This window comes from Kogia breviceps, chromosome 1, assembly GCF_026419965.1.
Source record: "Kogia breviceps isolate mKogBre1 chromosome 1, mKogBre1 haplotype 1, whole genome shotgun sequence".
Lineage (NCBI taxonomy): Eukaryota > Metazoa > Chordata > Mammalia > Artiodactyla > Physeteridae > Kogia > Kogia breviceps.
The window spans coordinates 61,552,523-61,574,517 of record NC_081310.1 but is presented as its reverse complement, the minus strand read 5'-3'; the positions used below and the strand labels follow the sequence as shown (position 1 = coordinate 61,574,517).

At 43.9% G+C, this 21,995-nt stretch overlaps 3 protein-coding genes across 9 annotated transcripts in view; 2 read left to right on the top strand and 1 right to left on the bottom strand.

Moving 5' to 3' along the window:
• The window catches only part of LAMB3 (laminin subunit beta 3), a 126,132-nt gene that overhangs the window by 56,483 nt on the left and 47,654 nt on the right, over positions 1–21,995 (bottom strand). Inside the window, exon 1 of one of the 7 annotated variants that reach the window (XM_067032386.1) lies at positions 9,146–9,891. The exons of 2 other annotated variants lie outside the window; for them this stretch is intronic. The gene's annotated coding sequence lies outside the window, so the exon portion shown is untranslated. Of the gene's footprint in view, positions 1–9,145; positions 9,892–21,995 lie in introns of those variants that run through there. 4 more of the 7 variants (XM_059040973.2, XM_067032396.1, XM_059040976.2 and 1 more) reach the window with 4 other exon arrangements.
• On the top strand, positions 9,062–10,173 carry G0S2 (G0/G1 switch 2). The gene is made up of 2 exons (XM_059041283.2): positions 9,062–9,306; positions 9,465–10,173. Exon 2 carries the CDS (start codon positions 9,496–9,498, stop codon positions 9,805–9,807), a length of 312 nt encoding a protein of 103 aa, XP_058897266.1. The 5' UTR covers positions 9,062–9,306; positions 9,465–9,495; the 3' UTR covers positions 9,808–10,173.
• HSD11B1 (hydroxysteroid 11-beta dehydrogenase 1) overlaps positions 16,717–21,995 on the top strand; it is a 47,642-nt gene continuing 42,363 nt past the window's right edge. The window contains exon 1 of the mRNA XM_059041255.2: positions 16,717–16,809. The gene's annotated coding sequence lies outside the window, so the exon portion shown is untranslated. The remainder of the gene's footprint in view (positions 16,810–21,995) is intronic.

The window sequence follows — 21,995 nt, the reverse complement described above, 5'->3', positions numbered from 1 at the left end:
TTTTCTTGATGAGTCTGGCTAAAGGTTTATCAATTTTGTTTATGTTCTCAAAGAATCAGCTTTTAGTTTTATTGATCTTTGCTATTGTTTTCTTCATTTCTACTTCATTTATTTCTGCACTGATCTTTATGATTTAGAGCATTCAATCTTTTCAGGGATTAGAACCTCTGAAGTTTTACTCAAGTCCTAGGAGATACCTGAAAAGGGTGTTCCAGGCAACGAATGAGCAAGTGCAAAGGTCCTGTGGCAGGAAAGAGCTTAGCTTCTTCTAGAGGTAGGAAGAAGGGACAGGAATAGTATGATTGAGGTGGGAGCTGAAATGGGTGGGACATGTGGGCAGGGGCCTGGTCTCAGACAGGAAGTGGTTTTAAACATTGGTTATGTAGGAGGATTCCCTGATTTTTTTTTTTTTAATTTCTGATGCCCAGGCCTGACCCCCAAGAGAATTAACTGGTCTGAGATGGGGTTGTGAAACTGGTATTTTTTAAGGTTCCTTGGATGATTCCAACTTGCAGCCAGGATGAAGAACCACTGGCATGGGGCCTTATAGACAGTCAGAGAGACAGAAAAGTGAATGGTTAAGAATATGGACCCTAGAATCAGACAATCTAGTTTTGAGTCCCATTTCTGCCACTGACTAGCTGGGTGATCCAAAGCACATTACTTAAGCAAAATGGAGACAGTAGTTTACCTATTCTGTAGAGTTATTTGTAGGATTAACAAGCTAATACATACAACGGTCTTAGAAAGCATGTATTAAGGATGCAATGACTTCTAGCTTTGACTGCTCTATGTGAGCGATAATGGCAGCTTGGCCCAGGATGGAGGCACTGGAGGTGAAAAGACAGAGTCAAATTATATATTTGGAAGTAGAACAAATGGGACTTGCTGAAAATTGGCTGACAAAGATGAGGAAAAGAAGGGAATAAAAGATGGTTTCCATGTTTGGGACTTTAGCAATTGAAGTGGTAACATTTTACCAAGATTGGGAAGACTAGGAGAGGAACAAATTTTGAAGAAGAAAATCAGGAATTTCATTTTTACGTATTAAGTTAAAGACACTCTATTAGATATCCAAGGAGAGATACCTATTAGACAGCTAAATATGTAATCCTGGAGCTCAGGAGAGAGGAATATATTTCAGAGTCATTAACATATAGTGCTGTGCTGTCCAATATGCTAGACATTAGCCACACTTATAAGGTTATTTCATTTAAATTTAGATTAATTAAAATTAAATAAAATTAAACATTCAGTTTATTAGACACTTTAGTCACATTTCAAGTGTTCAACAGCCACAAGAAGCTAGTGGCTACCATCTTGGACAGCGCAGATACAGAACATTTCCATCAGTGCAGAAAGTTCTATAGGAAAGCACTGAGTCTCAATCCATGGAACTATAGGAAATCATCTATGAAGTGGTTCACAATTCTGGCTACACATTAGAATCACCCCAGGAATTCAGAATCAATTCATCTTGGGGAACTCCCAGGCAGTGGTAGTTTTTATAAGTTCCCAGGATGATTCTAAAGTGGAGCCAGAGCTGAGAACCACTGATCTAAGAAAATAATGTTGGTAGGGCCCTAGGGTACCCCAATATTAAGGGTAGCGATTCTCAATCTTGGCTGAACATTGGAATCACCTTTAGAGCTTTAAATATTACTAATGCCTGGGTCCTGCTTGGAGAGATTTCTGATTTAATTGGTCTAGAGTGCAGCCTGGTCTTCAGAAATTTTAAAAGCTCCCCAGTTATTCTAATGGACATTCAAGGCTGAGAACCACTGATTGATAGAGGAGAAAGGTGTAATGAAGAAGAGCTAAGAAGAATAAAATAATGCAGTACGATGAAAAACAAGAGAGTGCAGTGTCCCTGAAGCAAAAAGGAAAAAAGTGTTTCTAGAAGGAAGAAATGGTTCTATCTGTTGAATACTAAAATTCAGTTCAGTTAATAAGCATCCCATTGGATCTTGTTGGGGTGGTGCTAATGGGAGCCAGATGGGAGTGGGTAAAAGAATGAATGGCTGATGATGAAATAAATACAGTGATTGTAGCCAACTGTTAATAAACAGTTTCAGTTATGAAGAGTAGCAAAGAATGCTGGCAGAAGCGGGATAGTGGTTTGGGGTCATGGACTAGGTTTTTTAAGACACAGATATTAGAGTGTGTTTTGTATGCTGAGGGATACTATAATAAAGGAGAAAATGATTATTCAGGAAAGAGGAAGGATCTGGCAGGAAGTTGACCTCCTATCCAAAATCCCTACTCTCCTTCCTCCTTGCTTAAAGATCCCCAGTGTTTTTCAAGTCTTCAGGGCTGTTGTCCTTTCCCCAGTTCAAAGATTAGCCTTAGCCAGTGGTTCTCAAACTTTAGCATGTGTCAGAATGACCTACAGGACTTTTAAAAACACAGCTAGTCCTGCATCCAGAATTTCTGATTCAGTAGGTTTGGAGTAGGGCTCAAGGCAAGACAGAATATGTGTACCTTCTTTGACAGAGGTAGTTCCTGCCCTCATAGAGTTTACAGCTCTGCAATGGAGATAGATGATAATTATGAAAGGGAAAATGAGGTGACTGTGTGGACATGTGTAGCAAAGAGAACTAGCCTCATCTAAGCAGTAGGGAAGGACTCCCTAAGGAAGTGAGAGGATAGTGACCCTTGAAGGATAAATAAGAGTTCACCAGGTCAAAGGAAAAAATGAAGAAAGTGTTCCAAGGGGAGAGAACAGCATGAGGAAGGATCTGAAGCTGTGAAAGAACACAACAGTGTGGCTGGCACCTAGAGAGCAAAGGTTGAGGGAAATTATACATATAATGAAACTGGGAAAATAGACAAGAACAAGATCATGGGTGAGCTTACAAGCCATGCTAAGAATCTGGGACATAATCCAAAGGGCAATGTGGGGATCCATTGAAGGGTTATAAGGAGAAGAGTGACACGTTTTGCTTTTTTTTTTTTTTTTTTTTTTCAGATTGCACTGGATTGGACTGGACTGGATTGGGTGGGTCAAGACCCAAAGCAGAGAGATCAGCTGTGAGACCAGTAATAGTCCAGGTGAGATGACGGGGGCTTTGACTAGGAGGATGGCAGAGGGGATAGAAAGCAAAAAATATCAAGAGATACTTAAGAGGTAGAATGACAAGTCTTGGTACCTGTTTGCATATAAGAGGTGAGAGAGAGAGGGGAGCAAAGGATGGCTCCCAGGCTTAGGATCTGAGCCACTAGGTAAACAGCAAAGCTTAGACTAAGAAAGATAATCGTGCAAGTTTATGGGGTAGAAATATTGAATGTGGCTTTAGACATGGTAAGTTTGATACCTGCAAGATATCCAAATGGAAATGTAGACTAGGCAGGGAGACACACAGGTCTAGAGCTCAGATTTGTATGTCATTTACATAGAGGCAGTAATGGAAGGCCTGGGAGTAAACTAAATTAGCTAAAGAGAGTATGCAGAATAAGAAAAGAGGCTTCAGGACTTAGTCCTCAGAAATGCTGACATTTAGAGCTTAGATAAAAAGCAAAAGTGAGAAAAAGAACTAAGGAGTGTCCATAATAGGATAGCAGGAAAACTAAGAGAATCTGATATCATGGAAGCCAAGGAGAATGTATTTCTAGAAGGGAGTGGTCAACAGTTCCTAGGCATGGCATATGTCGTGATCATTTACAGAATTGTTCATTACCTGCCTCCTGAATACTACTTCCTCCTCACTTCCTGCCATTTCCCAAACCCATCCTTTATGCTCTAACACCAATCTTGCCTACCTTCTCTTGGACCATGCAATGTATTCTCATGCATCCTCCCCTTTTCATGTGAAGTCCTCTCTCATTCCTGAATCCTCAACCCTGAACCCCTCCTTTCCCTCCCAGAATCAGTGAACACTATCCATCCTTTAATACCCTAAGCTGCTCAGACATCATCCACTCTTAGGCCTTCTTTGACCACCTCCTCCCCAAACTGAATCAATACATTTCTCATTCTATCTGTTTACCTGGTATATAGTTCTATGATTGTGCTTATCCTAGTATTCAGTATATTGACACAACTTATTTAATGTTTGTGTCCTCTACTTGACTATGAGCTACTTGAGGGCAAGGAGAACTTTGTATTCTGCTTTTTTTATAGCTACACATGACATAGTATCAGACACACAGCTGGCTTCAACAAAGACTCTGGACCTTATTGCTGCCGATACCACCTAGGGAATGCAAATGTCTTGGGCTAGGATAAAGGACCACGGGAATTGCTGACATGGTGCAGGAGGCAAAGACAACTGAAGCATAACCAAATAATAACTGAATCAACTGCTTCACTGGTGCCAGACCACTAAGCCCTTCATTGTGCCCTAGCTCAGTACTCACCACACCCCTTAGTAGGTGTTAACATCATCCTCACTTTACAGATGAGGAAATGGAGGCTACAGACGTTAAGTCACTCGTCCAAGGTCAGACCCTGGCAAGAGGAGCCAGGACTTGAAGGAACCCAAGTCTCTTTGACTCCAGAGCCCCATACTCTTAAGTCCAGCTAGCACTTGAGCTTGAAGGAAGTTCCTTGCACTGATTCAAACTTGTGAAGGACAGTACTGGGCTTGCGCTATGTGAGCAGCACCGTGCCACTGCTCCCAGCCCATGCCGCCCGCTCCAGCAGCTAGTGGCTCTGCTTGGCCAGAAGCTGTGAGGGACAAAAGCAAAATGTCTGTGAAGGGTCTATCCCTTGATATTGATTTGTCAAGGCCCTGGGGTCCCGGGATCAGGCAGGAGGGATTCCGAAGAGTAAGCCAGTCGCTGCAATGTCAGACACGAAGCTGGGAATGTAAGTAAAAGGTGAGGAAGCCAGAGTGGAGAGGATCGAGCCAAGTTGCCAGGTCTTGGGCAATTTCAAGCCCAAGGCTCTGAGCCAAGGACAAGCCACTGTGCCTAAAATAACCTCCCAAGAGAGTCTTAACTGACCATTTTGTAATCTTTATCCCAGTTCTGACTTTTAGGTCAATGTAATTAGCACTGATTGGACCCCTATTATACGTTAGCACCGTGAAAGGTACAAAGACCTTGTCTTCTGCAGAGACAGGGCAAGCGCACAGGACACAATGAGAGCGCTGTATAAAACCATACATAATGCAGTGCCAACCTGTGCGGTCCCAGCCACAAAGGCAGCTGGAATTCACAGAAAGGAAAGAGCAGAGTGTGCTGGCACAGGCAGTGGGGGCTTCTTGGAGCACATGACCTGAAAGGAGGAAGAGAGAGCAGAAGAGAAGAGCTTTTCGGGTAGGAGGAAGAGGGGGGTCAAAGGTGAGGCGGCAGCAATGAGAAGGAATTGTTTCTTGGGCTGTATGAAACCCATCTGTGGAACAAAGGATCCTTGTTGGAGAAGAATGGTATCTGAAGTTTGATGAGTAGCGAAGATCAGATGATAGAGGTCCTGGATCCAAGAACATTGATCAAGTAAATTTAACATGCAGAATCCAAAAGTTCACCATGTGGGCAATGAGAAATCATCTGGGCTTTGAAAAAGGCAATTAAGAATAAAAATTTAATTTTAGGAAGATTTATTTGGTGGTAGTGCTTGAGATGGATTAGAGACGAAAGGACTAAAGGCAAAAACATAAAACAAAAAAATCTGTCAAAAAAAAAAAACCACATAAATAAATCCTGAACGCTTCTTGGGTATCCACTAAAAGTCTGACTGCATGCAAACTTAATAAACATAGTCTATCCCCTGCCAGTCCAATGGGGAAGACATTCATTAATCCCATAGTTACCTATTAAGGACCTGCTATGTGCCAAGGATTATACTGGGTCCTGGGGATGCAGTGAAGAATAAAATAAAGTTCAGGCCCTCATAAAGGTTAGCCTCAGGTGGGTGTGGAAGACAACACAAAAGCAAACCAATAATTACATCAATGTAAGCCAGGTACGAAGGGCTATGAAGGAAAATAAAGCAGGGCATTGGGCAGGGAATGATGTGATAAAGAGATCAGGGAAGACCTCTAAAAGAAAATGTCACAATATTTCAAACCCAGAGAACAGGCAAAATGGAGTGCCACCGCTAGAAATAAGAATATTGAGAAGGTGACTCCATTTGGAAGAGTGCAGAGAAAGTGGGGAGTCTTGTTTCAAGTGCGGCAGGCTTGTGTTAAAAGCAGGATATCCACACAGAAATGTCAGGACACTTGAACTCTAATGTACAAGATCAGAGGAAGATAAATGTTAGTCATGTAGATTTAAAAATCATCCATTGATATTTCAGAGATAAGAACCTTCTCTCCAAAACTAATTTACGTGAAATGAAAGTAACTCAAGGACTGAAAAAATTGGAGTATAAGATACACAAATAGTTTTATCGTATCTCCTGTGATGATCCCCATCCTCCAGCCTCCTGGAACCTCAGGAATTGGGCAGTGACTTTGATAGGCAGCAAGCTAGTAACAAAATAATAATACTATAATTGAGGGTCATACACAACCAACCATCCAAAAGATGTCTGTCCCGTGTTCCTTCAGACCCCTAAGCACGGTTGTTGGGATAGCTCTATCCCTCTTCTGTACTGACTCCTTGGACCATATGTTGCCCCTTTGTGATTGCTTCTTCAGCTGATAGTTCTGAATGTTTTAATGTTTGGGAGAAAGGGATTTGGCAAGCAAAATAAACAAATTTTAAACTGACCACTTCTGCCTTCCTAGAAATGGCAGGAATTAACGTTGGGATAGACTCATAGGCTGTAGTTTGCCCGGAATGGTTCCAGTTTTGGCACTGTAAGTCCTGTATCTTGGAGAAACCCCTCAGCCCTAGGCAAACTGGGATGGTTGGTCACCCTACAACTGGTATGACCTTGACTGCTATACCCTATGTCTGACCTGCGTGATGCAACACAAGGCTTTACGTCTCTAAAGAGACAACAACGCAGTCAAATCACATGCTTAGTTTCCCAAGCCCTGGCCAAACCGCTACCCTAGAAACTGGGTACTCTTTCCCACCCAGACAGAGGAGCTATGTCAGAAATTCCTAGGCATGTGGTGACACTGGATTCCTCAGCCTTCTATTCCCACCATCTCACACTCAGCTCCAGCTACCACCTAAACAAGGAACACCAAATCCACCAGTGACCCCAATCTATGGCACTGGCCACCCTCTCTGCCCAGCCCTGGCCAGCAAGCTGGTAGGGCCTGGGGGCAGTGGTCAAAGTTGGATTCTCAGAGAGGGAAAGAAGGGAACCCATCTGAGATGGTGACGTGCTGTACCACAGCAAATCACAAGAAAGGGGAACCCCAGATAAATTACAGTCTGCTGACGTTGGGAGACATGCGGTTTGCGTCTCTAAGTTACAGAAATACTAGAAATGCTCACTGAACAGTCCATTTCGGAGCTTTGGGTCCAAAGCTCCAAAGGGCTGACTCACCTTCAGAGCAGAAACCACGTGAAAGCCCTGGTATTAAGGTGTACAGCATACACTCAGTCAGATGCCGTAGTATTTGAAACTCACACAGATCTTGGGAAAGCTCACAGATCATTTCCGCCGGTTATTAGAGGCTTCTCCAAAATTATAAGGAAGATTCGAAGAAAATGCCAAGACTGATATTCATCCCCCCTTGTTACAGAATTTTCCTGCCTCACGAGGTGAAAAGAATAATAAGCAGGGGACACAAGCCTCCAGGAAACATCCCTATTTGGCTCTTTGTCACCTTGACTGCTTGTGTACATATTAAAATGTAGAATTTCAAATAAGCTCTTTAGGTATCCTTGCACAATCTGCACACACAAATCCTGCTAACTGAACTACTAATAGCCAAGGTGAAGGGTAGACGTAATTGTTGCAGTTTTAAACTGAATTGTCTAGGAAATTGCCTCAGACCCCAAAGAAAGATTACTGCTAAAATTTCCAATGACCCAAATACGTGAGCCCTGCAACAGCCGTTTCCTGGTCCCTCCCCTCAAGGCTCAGCCTGACTGACTTTGCTGTTGCAAGATTGCATCACTGCCTTTTGCAATTTTCTGGCCAGTCCAATTTCCCCCTCCTCTCTTTGCCCTCTCCCTTTCTCTGCTTGAAGTGCTTTTAGCCCAATGTCTCTCCTTTCCCCTACTTGCTAACTAACTGGTGTATGGATACCAAAGCTAAACCAGAACACCTGCCGCAAAGGTGATGAAGTTTAATCCTAGTGGAAATTAACCCAACCCTCCTCATGCTTCCTAGAGTACTCTCTACTCTTTAGCTTCTTACCCAAGCCGCCTACTCTCCCTTCTGCCCCTAAACTGTTTCTATGCTAGGTGGAGATGCTTTGGTGGCATTGCCCCCCAGATCCAGGGACGTGGCATATAATTATTGAGGAAAGTATGAAATATTTGCGGTTCAGACCAGCAGACAAACTTTTACCAACGGCCCCCCTTCCATGTTCACCTCTCCCTAGCCCCCAACTTCACTTCTCAAGTGGGAGTGGGGACAGTTTGGATTTAATGGCAGTTCCCTGATACACAAAAGTACAGATACAAACACCTACAGGCACAGAGACTGACATCACACACACACACACACACACACACACACAAACACACACGCCCCCATCTGTGCATAAAGGGCACCCTCAATGAATAGTTATCTATCAAGTGACCCTAGCAATGCAAGCACCTATAAATAAAACCAGTCAGACCAGAAATAAACAGTATAAACACAAACTGCATTATGCAGAGCCTGGAGACCCGCTCTGATCATTACCCGGATCCTTCCCCCTTGCCTTCTACTTCGGATCCCTATACGTGTGGGAAGACGACAAACCTCCTGAATAAAAACTAATTTTTCAGTTAGGTAGAACCCCAGGTGTCCTTATAAGGGGGTCCTTCCAGGCTGCCCCGGACGAGGGAAGCTGTGACCCACCCACACGACTAAGAAAGAGGTCAGAAATGGACGTGGATACCTCCCTGGGCTCTGGGTCCTCACCCTTGTACATCCAGGCCCGCCCTCCCCCGCACCCCGGGCTCACATGGCCGGGGCGACGTGCACAGCTCGTGGCTGACTCCCCCAAGGTCCTTGCACCACTCCTCCCCCTCCCTCCTCTTCCCGCCCCCTCCACTCTCTGGCCGGTGCAGCACGGGCCCCAGCCCAAGGAGCCCAGGAGGCGGGGCTCGGAGAAAAACATATAAGTGGCCCCGGGGCGCTGACCAGGTGTCAGTTGCGGAATCTCCATCCGGAAGACCCGCGGCTACCGAGGAAGGAGAAGAGAAGTCGGAGAAGGAGGAGGAGAACGCAGAGCCTCTGGACCCACGCACACCGTGATCGCCGACCCGGCTTGCGCTGCCTGACGCTCGCTCGACGCCCCCTAGGTGAGCCCGGCAGGGAAGAGCGTGGCGGGGCGCGGGGTCCCGGGTGGGCTCCCCTCTCTGCAGGCCTACCCCGAGAGAGCCGAGCGAGGGCTGCTCGGGAAGATGCATCCGTCTTTCGGTGGCTAAAAGCCCCCTTTTCTGCTCCGCTTCTCCCGCAGATCACTCCCACCCCGAGAGCCCGGAGCCGAGATGGAAACGGTCCAGGAGCTGATTCCTCTGGCCAAGGAGCTGGTGGCGCAGAAGCCCAGCCGGAAGCTGGTGAGGCTGTACGTGCTGGGCGGCGTGCTGGCGCTCTTCGGCGCCGTGCTCGGCCTCATGGAGACTTTGTGCAGCCCCTTCACGGCCGCCGGCCGCCTGCGGGAGCAGGAGGCAGCGGTGGCCGAGCTGCAGGCCGCCAGGGAGCGAAAGGCCCTCCGGGCGCGGGCCCTGCTGGAGAAAAGCAAGCAGCTGGAGGCCGTCCAGGGCTGCCGGGCCGCGACCAACCGGCTGCACGCCTCGTAGGAACCCTGGGGGCCGGCGGAGGGACGAGGAGAGAGACACACAGGGAGAGGAGAGTGAGGCCGAGCGCGAGGGTCAGGCTCGAGTGGGCGTCTCGTGCTGTTTGGACTTCTGAGAAGCTACTGACTTTAGAACTGAACTACCACGTGGATCCACCAAAAGGCGTTTGGGATTGAGTTTTGCTGCTGTGCAGCATTGCAGAAGGATGACATGTCCAAAACCTTCCAGCTCTCTGACTGCATCCAGCATTTTGCACTAGGGTGAACGGAGGAGAAATGCTTTTTATATTATTATTGTTGTTATTATTATTATTATTATTACAGTGACTACCACTTTGCATTTTGAAATAAAAACCGTTTTTGTACTATATCTCAGCATCTGATTCCTGAGGGGCACGGTTTTCTGGGGTGGGCAGCAGGGAGGGCGGGCATTTTGGCGGAGGGGGTCTTACGTGAACCCAGTGGGGAGAGCAGTTTCCTGAAGGTCAGGCAACACTTGCTTCAGGGCTCTGGACTCATATTGATGTTACATGCTTATAAGTCTGTTGGGGATTTGTTTTTGCTTTGTGTTAGGAGTGGCAAGAGAGAAACTTTTCTAAGTCCCACCAGACTCAGCATTTTAAGATCAGAAGATAAATCAACTTCTGAGCTAGAGTAAGTGAATGAGAGACACTGATTAATTCTAGGGCACAAAGCCTATTTGCCATCTCACACCTGTGCACCAGAGGATCTCATGGTTGATACCTCTTTCTTCCTAACTGTATTTTAGTGGAGGCGGGTGGGGACAGGGAGGGGGAAGGAGGGAGGGAGGGAGGGAAGGAAGGAGGGAGGAAACTATCTAGCTGGTAGGAAAAGAGGGAAGGCAATCTCCCAAGAACATTTAATTGGATGTCTAGCTCTACCAAGCCTTTCTCCTCACAAACTGAATCACAGTAAGTTCTAGGTTAGGAGAGGAAAAGACCGGTTGTCACAGTCCTGAGTCATCTTCCTCCAGGGACAGAACTTGCTCTGTGGTATAGCTAGTCCAGTGGCTCTATAGGGCTCAGCATAGGGAATTTTAAACAATGGCTCTTAACGAAGTAGTTAGGGGCATAGGCCTGATGCCACTCCCCTAGTGATTTTAATACGTCTCCTGCCCTAACCAGATACAGACATTTGCCTCTCTCCATCCATGGCTATGCATTTTTGCCAAACATAGCAAGGCTCGTGCCATCGCCTCTGACCAGACTCTCTTTCCACCACCACCCTCTTCCCTCACACACACCCTTCCATTTTATTTCTGCCAACTCAAATCCTACCCAGTGTTCCTGGCCCTGATCAAGTGCCATCTCTGATATCTATCTTCATCACTCCAAACAAGAGAGCAGTCAGAATGGGGTGAGATTAATCAGGGGAAAAGACACGTATTTAAAGGAAAAGAAGAATATCAGTGGAACCACTGTTCCAGCAGTTTCCAAAATGGGAAACTTGACCCTATGTTAAGGTGACATAACCTCACCTTAAATGTCCAAAAAACTTCTCAGGAATTCACCCCATTCCTTCCCAAGTGCCTCTCCTATTATGTCTATTATTCTTCCACCCATGCAGCCACCCGCTGGTCCAGCTGTCAGCATCTCAAACCACCTCCTGCACTCTCTAGCACATTCACCCCAAAACATCCACTGCCAGACTGGGGATTGTGACCTTCCTTCATCCTGCTGGTCTTCCCTCAAAAATGTCAGCGGGCACCACTGGTGGCTCAGTGGTTGAGAGCCCGCCTGCCGATGCAGGGGACACGGGTTCATGCCCCGGTCCGGGAAGATACCACATGCCGCGGAGCGGCTGGGCCCGTGAGCCATGGCCGCTGAGCCTGCGCGTCCGGAGCCTGCGCTCCGCAACGGGAGAGGCCACAACAGTGAGAGGCCCGCGTACCACCAAAAAAAAAAAAAAAAAAATGTCAGCGCCTGGGCTTCCCTGGTGGCGCAGTGGTTGAGAGTCCGCCTGCCGATGCAGGGGTCGCAGGTTCGTGCCCCGGTCCGGGAAGATCCCACATGCCGTGGAGCGGCTGGGCCCGTGAGCCATGGCCACTGAGCCTGCGCGTCCGGAGCCTGTGCCCCGCAACGGGTGAAGCCACAACAGTGAGAGGCCTGCGTACCGCAAAAAAAAAAAAAAAAGAAAAAGGTCCCTGGCCCTATCCTGTTTGGCAATTTTTATCAGCAGCCTAGGAGAAGTGACAGAATTTATACTTATCAGTTCTGTTTGATGATGCAGAGCTGAGATAGAATCAGGATTCAGAACAACTCAACAGGCTAGAACCATGCACTGAGGCTAACCAACTGACACCGAACACAGAAGAAGATACAGCACAGAATTCAGGTCCAAAAATCAGTTGCATGACCACAAAATTAGACTTATTCTAGCATGTGGAAAAGACCTAGGTATTTTCACTGATTCCAAGCTCGGTATAACCCAACAAGCGTTTTGTGATAGTGCTACTGAAATAAACTAACACCTTATTAGTAGATGTAGAATGACCAGATAAAGGGAAGAAGAGGTGGTTTTGTTTTACTTTGCAGTCTGGCAGGTGGGAAACCAAAGAAGTTAAGTCAGACTGCCTGGATTTGCTTGGGTTTGACCCCTCTATTTGCTAGCTCTAAGACCTTGGACCAGTTGCTTGTAAACTCTCTGCCTCAAGTTACTTCAATTCTTTCCTCATCTATAAAATAGTACCTTCCACATGAGATAATTTTGCAGATTAAGTGAGATAATGCACATAAAGTGTTTACAGTGGTACCTGGCATATAGTAAGCTTTCAGCCAAAGATAGTTGTTACATTTCTAGAGAGACCTTGACAAACAAAATCCTGCTTAGATCAGAGTAACTTGGGCAGATAAAAGTCCAGAACTCCTGCCATATACAGAACAATTGAATGGATCTAGAGAAGATAAAATACAGTAGTGTCACATAACAATTGCCTCCAAGTATTTGAAGGGCTGCCATATTGGTCCAACAAAGTCCAGTAAAATACACTTATTTTATGTGCATTGAAAAAATGAAGAACTAGAACTAGCAACTAGGAGTACAAGGAAGCAGATCATAGGTCATTAAGAAATCAGAGTAATTCAAAACATAATGAGTTGCCTTGTGATACATAGTAAGCTCCCCATTACTAAAAATGCCCAAGCAAAGGATGCCAGGGATGGGATAAACTGGAGAGGAGATTTCTGAACTTGGAGGGAGGTTAGTTATATGACTTCTGAGGTCCCATCCAATTATATGATGCTAGGATTCTGTTTAATATAACCACCAAATAGAGAATGTATTTCCCATTCCAGCCTGCTTCTCTAGAACCCACCCTCTTTCTCTATATTTTCAATGCATCTTTGTTCTTGTTCTTAGCATGTTGACAAATATTTTCCTTCTTGCTCGGTGACTATTAGAAGTAATTTAAAAATAAACGATTTCCTTATTAAGTTCACTTAATTTAAAAATAAACTATTTCCTGATTAAGTTTACTTAACTCATGCTCTTGTCTCTTAGAAAATACCTTAACTTCATAGTTGAACCTAATGGTCCTCACAATTAGTCATAGTGAAACACTTATAAGTCACCTTTTTTTTTTTTTAGTTAATTAATTAATTTTATTTTGGCTGTGTTGGGTCTTCCTTGCTGCGCATGTGCTTTCTCTAGTTGTGACAAGTGGGGGTTACTCTTCGTTGCGGTGCGTGGACCTCTCACTGCAGTGGCCTCTCTTGTCGTGGAGCACAGGCTCTAGGCACATGGGCTTCAGTAGTTGTGGCGCCCGAGCTTCAGCAGTTGTGGCTTGCGGGCTCTAGAGCGCAGGCTCAGTAGTCGTGGCACACAGGCCCAGCCGCTCCATAGCATGTAGGATCTTGGCAGGCCAGGGCTTGAACCCGTGACCCCTGCATTGGCAGGTGGATTCCCAACCACTGCACCACCAAGGAAGCCCACTTATTAGTCACCTTGCTCTTTACAAAACACCACAAAACTCTGATCTATTAACATAAATAAATATATATACCTCATTTTGTGCTATATCAGACGTGAACTTGTACTACTTTCTAGTGAAAACAGATACTACGTATCAACTGTGAGAACATTTAAAAGTTTCACACTTTCTTAGGAAAAGTTTGATTGTTGTATAATCATGGTAACCAGAACCAGTTTTAAACCCATTGGTTCAATCAATCACAACTCTCCTCAGGTAACACACTTATACATGCCAACCAATCAGTAACACTCCCTCACTTCTAAGGGTCATTTAACCATGAAGTGACTCACCCCCATAAATATATTTCAGGGCGCCAACCGATCAACAAATAAATATGTTTCTACAGATATCAGCCCACTTATGACCAGGAAAGTACACCAAACTCTGAACTTCCTGCTTTCCCAAAACCAAAAGATATACTTACAGGGTTCCTGGTGTTCAGACTCTATTTCTCCTTCAGATCTGCTGCCAGATAAGTCAGTCTCAACTATAATCTGAATCTGATGAGTTTCACTGAGTTCTCACGGCTTCTAAAATTTCTAACCAAGTACGTCTTTGTATAAAATCATTAGATCTCAGTCTTTGTGTAAAATAAATAGAAATTTTAGTTTACAGATGTACATTCTGGTAAATAATTATACCTAGGCCTTTGTATATGGCCATTAGACATTTTGTCTGGGAGGTATACTATTGAGTAACTGGACATAGGTCTTGCATAAGTTCATTAGACTCTTTTTTTGGAGGAAAACCATTTGATAACTGTATTTGCCATTAAACTGCTAATCCCCTGCTGCTCACTTTACTTTTGCTTTTGTTTATCTATACTGTAAAGTTTTATTTTACGTGTTTTTGTTTTGTACTGAAATGCCTTATTTCTGATACACAAATAAAGAAGTGTTCCATATGGAATGGCCCAATAAGTCAACAATCCAATCCAAGCTGGTCCTGGGGGACAACAATTGGAGCTCCATTAGATTGGTGACCAAGTCAGGAAAAGGTAAATGATCAAACTTGGCTTTGGGTCTCCTTAAAACTTTCTTGAGAGGTTCTCTATCTATCTCACCAAGGTGTAAAAGAAGGTCACTTTTTGTCTGTATTCTGAGGTCAAAGATTGTCAGGTCATTGATTACATGGCCCTTTCCTAACTTTTGCATAGAAAAGGAACCCAAGATACCATTCACAGGCACACATTCTTACTAAGTAGCCTTTCTTGTCTTTCTTGGGTTCTTCTACATCAAATCTGCAAACTCCTCTTGGAAGAACTCCTGCTTCCTGTTGCACTATAATCCCAGCTCTTGCACTTACTTTGATAAAGCGCAAAAACTTTGAGTTTAGAATAATGATGGTCAACATGGGGGAACTTTTGACATATCAAAATCAATAAATTAATTCATTTGAGGAACCCCCAAATAAATTAATACATTTAAGAGGAACCCCAGAAATCGAAAGAGTCAGTAGTTAGCTTCTTTGATTAGTATGCTGAGGCCTAAAAAACAAAATTCTAATTCCAGCATGGTCTCTTGCAAAGACTCTAATACCTTCTGAGATCCACCCTAATTTCATTTCTCTCTCTTCCACTCACCTTTCTCCAACCTTCTATATGAAACACCCTTTTTTCAGAGTTTTCTTTAGAAAAGATGCAATTACATTGTAAATCTGCTAAACCAGAAGGCATCCCTAAAGAAGTTAAATTTAAACCCTGAACTGGAGCCATATTAAGAGTTAAAATTAAGGATTTTCCTAAATCTCAGGAGGCCAGGTAAAAAATTTTTACATAATTTAGGATTTTATTTGGTACTTATTCTTCTGGACTAGATCTTTACCAGCTAGTTCAGTGAATTGTTAATCCTTCAGCTGGAAAAAAATATTTTAAAGCAGCAGGGTAAGAAAGGAAAATTTTAAATCAGTCAGCTGTGTAAAGTGGAAAAAAAATGTGTTTTAAGGGGGACAAGAAAAAAAAACAGAAAACACAGTACAAAAGACAATTCCAGAAGCCTTTCTTTTAAAGATACAGTGGACAAAAATTCAAAATTATAAGTTAAAAATGAAAACAGACTTCGGGAAACTTTCAAAGAGCATTCTGGAGTAAAACCAACAGTTGAAATATTAACCCAGTGCCTGGCAAGGAGCAGGTGTTCATTAAATATTTGTTGACTATAGAATAAATAGATGGATGAAGAAAGTAAACTTTTTGATGGCCCATTGTTATCCGTGCCTTAGTCCAAAAGAATGGAAACCTCTGAATTGGGATGTGACCCTCCATCATTAGTTGGTGTGAATCAGGCTGGAATTACTGTCCCTACTTGTGGAGACCCTACCCCATGTGGATCCGTCTCCCCACTGCCGTCCACTCCACACTCCTGCTGATGTGATCACCGTAATGGTCTATAAGTCATCTCGATGATTCCTAAGGAGTTTATACCTAAGAAACGTGTAGACACACAGCCTCACAGAGTACATTAGATTGCTGTTCTCTCTTGGTGGGAAAGGAAAATCTGCCCAAACCCAGTCCTTGTTTTAATTATTTCCTTTGAGGCAAAGCCAGGAATCTGAGAGTGAGTGCTTGCTAAGGGTGGGACAGGGATTCTGCCTGGTGTGCCTCTGGCATGTTCAGAGCTAGCAATAGTAATGGACAAGTCTCCAGGGCAACCAGGACCACTTCCAAGCATTCCCACCGTGGGCCGCTGCAGGGGCCCTCTATTCTTTGGGGAGCCCTGATGCCTGATGCCCAGGACTGGGCTCATCTCCCGGTGCCTCCTGGCTGCAAGCTCAGTCCTAGCATGAGGGCTTTCTTCCTTGGCCCGGGTTTCACCTTCTTGTATCAGGTGGCAGACCAGCTGGTTCCAGTCCGAATCAGATCTTCTGACTCCTCCCAGAAACCAACCACCTTCTGAGCAGGAAACCCTGCCCCTCCCCAAAGAGTGGGAAACCGAAGAGGAGGAGGGAGAGGGAGAAAAGAAGCAAAAGGAAAAGCGAGATCAATAAAAAGAAGTCAAATCTGGTTGAAACTCCAAGGTAAGACTTTTTAAAATCACAATAATATGTAATAGCATCACCATTTGTGTCAGGGCCTAGTCCATAGTAGGTCCTCAAAAAACTGCTATTGGAATAATGCATCTATTTGGAATAAACTGGAGGGCTGGGCTGAAAGAGATCTCAATGTCAAATGCTGGTCAAAACAAAAAGAAATGCCCGATAAGCTTTGCATTCTTTTTTTTTTGGAGCTTTGCATTCTGTAGGAGGGAAGATGTGATAAAACACAGATGGAACCAGATGTCTGTTACTGGCACTGAACACATTCTGATCATTTTGGGACAGAAAGTTAAGTTGAAACAAAAAATTGCTAAAATAGTTTTAAAAATGTCTGCATGTTCTTTTGAAATCATACAAAGATTGCAGGTCTTAAGCATTTTTATAAAGCGGCTTTAAAGTAATGACAGAGTGCAAACACTGTGCTGTATCTTGGGAATTGCTAAGAGTGCAGATGCCTTTTGCATCCAATCATCAGCTAGTTTCATATTTTTAATATTGAGATCTAGAGCTTTGAATAAGACATGTTTTTTTTTTTTTTTTTTTTTTTTTTTTTTTTTTTTTTTTTTGCGGTATGCGGGCCTCTCACTGCCGTGGCCTCTCCCGCCGCGGAGCACAGGCTCCGGACGCACAGGCCCAGCGGCCATGGCTCACGGGCCCAGTTGCTCCGCGGCATGTGGGATCCTCCCGGACCAGGGCACGAACCCGCGTCTCCTGCATCGGCAGGCGGACTCTCAACCACTGCGCCACCAGGGAAGCCCAAGACATGTTTTATCTCAAGGAGTCTTATTCAAAGGACCAAGGGAGGCCTAAAGTTGTCATTTGAAATTCTTCCTGTGCTGCTCATCTATTCCTTAATCCCAGTCCAGCCTGCAGCTCAGGATACTGACATTCTGAGCCTTAGAAGGGTCTAATCAGATTTCAAATCCCCTGGTTTCAGGTCCATTAGAGGAAACCTAACAGGAGCAAGAAATAGCATTCCCCACTCTCTACACCCCCATTTGCCCAAACCTTCCCTTGCCATCGATAGCTAGTACCATCCAGAAGTTTGCAGTTTACTGATCCAGTCACTTGGGGGAATTAAAATAGTTAAACTCACACTTTGGAAAATGCCTTTAGACCATGATGGTGTGTTTTCACAGCACTTGGCTTTGAAGAGTCCTGCTCCCCCAACTTTTCCAACAGAGCTTACCAATTCAAAGGGACACACTTGAAGTGTTTATTTTTCTTTTAGCGCCAGTATTTTCCTTTGGGTTTTCTGTGAGTGCATCACAGACGGAAGCTGAAAGGAAGGCGGGAGAGGTAAGGAGAGATGGAAGACTCTCACTTCTGCTTGCTTGCCAAAATTTGAAAGGAATTCCCTTTCCCTCTTATGTGTGATATGAAAATAAAATCCAAAAATCCTAGCTCTTTCTTGATACTAATATCAGTACAGCTAAAAAGCTCCATGCATCCAATTTCTGAGCTGGAACAAATCTTAAAGGTCATCTAATTCCTCTTGTTTGCCAGGTGAGGGAATTGAAGCCAAGACAGGGGCAGGGTCTTGCCCAAGGTCACATATATGTCAGTGGAGGAAGGGAGACTGGAACTCAATTATCTCGGTCCCACCCAGGGGCCTTGCAAGAAACTTTATACAAAAGTGCCCCAGATATCCAAGGGCACATAAACATGGCAACTCCTGATTAAATAAAATAAAATATTCAGTTAAAGATGCTCAACTAATCCTTACTTGGCAGAAATGGAAAGTGGCAAAAGATTTTCCTAATAGTTAAGCTTTTCTAGATCTGTTTTGTAACTGTTAGGAAGCTGGAGACAGTAGAAGGATTCAAGACAGATTTGTCATGAAAGAGCCAGAATATTTTACATTGCTACCATTGATCCAGCATTTTACATATCTTATCTCTTTTTGTAATCACATAGTATCCTCCTTTTACAAGTAATATTTTTTTTAATTTGCTCAAATTCACAGAGAGAATAAGATATTATTATTTCTGCATCTTTCATTAGTAGGCCCAGCCTAATGCAGTGGACTAACGTGAATTTTGTAGTTCAGTGACTGTTACATTCTTACTCAGGCCATTCCCCAACATGGACCCCTGCTCCAGCCACTTCAAACTACTTGAGGTCTCTGTGACACATCAAGCTATTTCTAGACTCCTTACCTAAACACATATAGCTCCTCCTGCTTGGTATGGCCTTCCCCCAGTTTCTTCATCTCCATAACTTGTACTTATTCTTCAAAACTTGGCCCCAGGGTCACCTCCTCCCTGAAGGCTTTCGCACTGCCCTGGTATGACTTGGCTTCCCTACTCTGTACTCCGTTAGCACCCTATGCACATTGTTATTACACTGTTGTGAGCTTTGATTTACTTGCCTACCCTCTTTAGTGTTAACTAGAATCTCCTTGAAGGAAAACGTCAGATATTGATCAGCTTTTACAATATATTCCTGGCACCAAGCACAGTTTTGGACATTTATTAGCACTCAATAATCATTTGGGGGAAATAGATGAATGAACAAATGAAAGATTTCCTCTCCTTTTCTTCCATTTAAATGATTTAATAAAAAGTCTCACTCCCACACTCTTGACTTTTGGGTATCTTGGGAGGAATAGAAGATGGCACTACTACAGGCCTCTTCTCCTTTCAAACCTGACAGGCTGCTCAAAAGCACTCTCTAGGGTTATACGTGCCAGTTGAACAAACATTCATTTCTGCTTCCTCACAAAATGCACTGATCACAGTACAGTAGAAGAATGTGCATGCTATAAATCACAAGGACAGAGAACCAGAATGGAGACAACAACAGATGAGAAATCTCAATACCCTTTCAGAAGACGGAAAGTGGATAGACAAGGGATAAGTGACTTAGCAAACTGGAGACTGCTGAAGCCCAACAGCCCATGGGGGCCAACAAGAAGCCACAGAGCCCAGGAGAGTCCCAGGGATCAGGCCACCAGAAACTTCAATTCAGAGGGAGAGATGGGAGCAAAAATAGGAAGAGATGCTCCAAATTCCCTTTCTTTCCCTCCAAGAAGAAGGAAAGTTTATTTTCTGGAGAAATCGGCCAAAGAGATGCCAGGCTCAGGAACATCAGGCACAGCAAAGGGTGGGCTTAGGCAGCGAGCTAGACACAGAGGATTAGAGGAAGACGCCATCCTGAAAGATGAGACTCTCCAGCCCCTACCCTGACTCAGATCCCAGAACACACACAGCCCTCTACATTCTCCTTATTCCAGCCCACCCCAGGCAGAAGAATGAAGCATTCCTCCTTGTAGAAAGTATACAACTAAAGAAAAAATAATTACAGACACTGATATTTGGAGGTCCCCCAATGATACTGCCAACTTCCCTCTGGGTTATCCTGCAGTGCATTCCCCTAGTTGACAAGCCCTGCCCTCACACACAAAGCTTCCAACAGGCAAGGAATTGACTCCAAAGATCACCAAGCATGAAATGAAAGCCCCTGACATTGCAAATGGAGACCCCAACATAGGTAATCCAGGGAGTAGAAGAAATCATTAACAACAGCCCTGGCCACGTCAATATCCCCCCAGAGATAAAGGAAGGCAGTGTATACATCAATGAGGATCAGGAAGTCAGTGTTTTTAAAAATAGTGGAGAACAGAAAGGAGCTTTTTACAATAAAAATACAACTAGAAATTTAAAAATTAAAAAGAAGTACTGGAAGATAAAATTGACAAAATCTCCCAGAAAGTAGGACAGATAGGGTAAGAGATGAAAAATAGGACAAAAACAATAAGAAACTTACAGGATCCATCCAGGAACTCTGACATCTACTAATAAGAATTCCAAAAAAGAGAGCACAGAGAAAATGGAGGGGAATACGTGAACCAAAAAGATAATTTCTCCAAAATTTCCCATAATGAAAATTTTAATTTCCATATTGAAAGGACCCAGTGGGTGCCCAACACAATGAACAACAACAACGAAAAAAACCTCTCCCCAAAGCACATAATTAGGAACGTTAGAACACCAGGGAAAAAAGGATCCCAAAAGTTCTAGAGAGAAGAAAAACAGTTCACAAACCAAGGATCAGGATTCCAGACAGAAATTGAACTTCTCAGTATCAATACTGGAAGCTAGACACCGAAAGGCAATACAGCAATGTCTTCCAATTCCAGGAGAAGATCATCTCCAATCTTGAAATCCTTACCCAGCCAAACAATGAATCAGGGAGAGGGTAAAGTAAGGACAAGCAGGCAGGGCTGACACACTGGGCTCTATGTGGCCAGGACCTGATGGACTAAAGCCCATGTAAAGATGTTCAATGTAAAATAGCACTCCTGCATCCAAGGTCTGAAAAAACGTTCCCTAACATCATGAAGAAATAGACCAAGAAAAAGTCGGGGTTGCCAGGTGGATGGCAAACGGAGGTCCCATCTACCAGCCTATCAAGCTCCTAGTCCAGATTGAAACAGGAAGAATGGGGCTCCAAGATGCATGTCTCCAAGGGAAAAAATAGATAGCTTATCCAATTAACTTGACCAATTTATTTCAGTTGTATTGCTCTTACTGCAGGATTTGGAGAACATGACAACTGAGTAAACAAACAAACAAAAATGAGGTGATTATTTACTCCCGGGTCGGGGGTTGGGAATAGAAGAAAAGAAATGCAATCATAGTACATTCTATTGCTGAGCTTCAAAAAATCAGTCATAATAATATGAACACTGACTCTTGATTTAATTAAAATTGTAATTCAATAGTGTTAGGAATCTAGAAGGAAGGGAATGAGTATCTGTGTGTGCTCTTTTTTAGAAAAAAAGACAAAGTCCTAATATTCCTTAGTGGAAAATCAATAAATAATCTCTAAAACTGCAAAATCAAGAAATAGCAGTAAATGTTTTTAAATATGCAGTTAATTCCCAGAGGAAAGAAATAAGATTTTAAAACGTGGTTGCCTCTGAATGGGACTAAGGCATGGGGAAGGGAGAAGCAAGGATTGCTGTTATCATCATAAGCCTTTTGATATCATGTGACTTTGTAACGCTTCTCATGTATTATGTTAATAAATACAAAAAGAAAGCGCGCGCGCGCGCGCGCGGGCAAGAGAGAGAGAGAGAGAGAGAGAGAGAGAGAGAGAGAGAGAGAAGGAAGGAAGGAAGGAAGGAAGGAAGGAAGGAAGGAAGGAAGGAAGGAAGGAAGGAA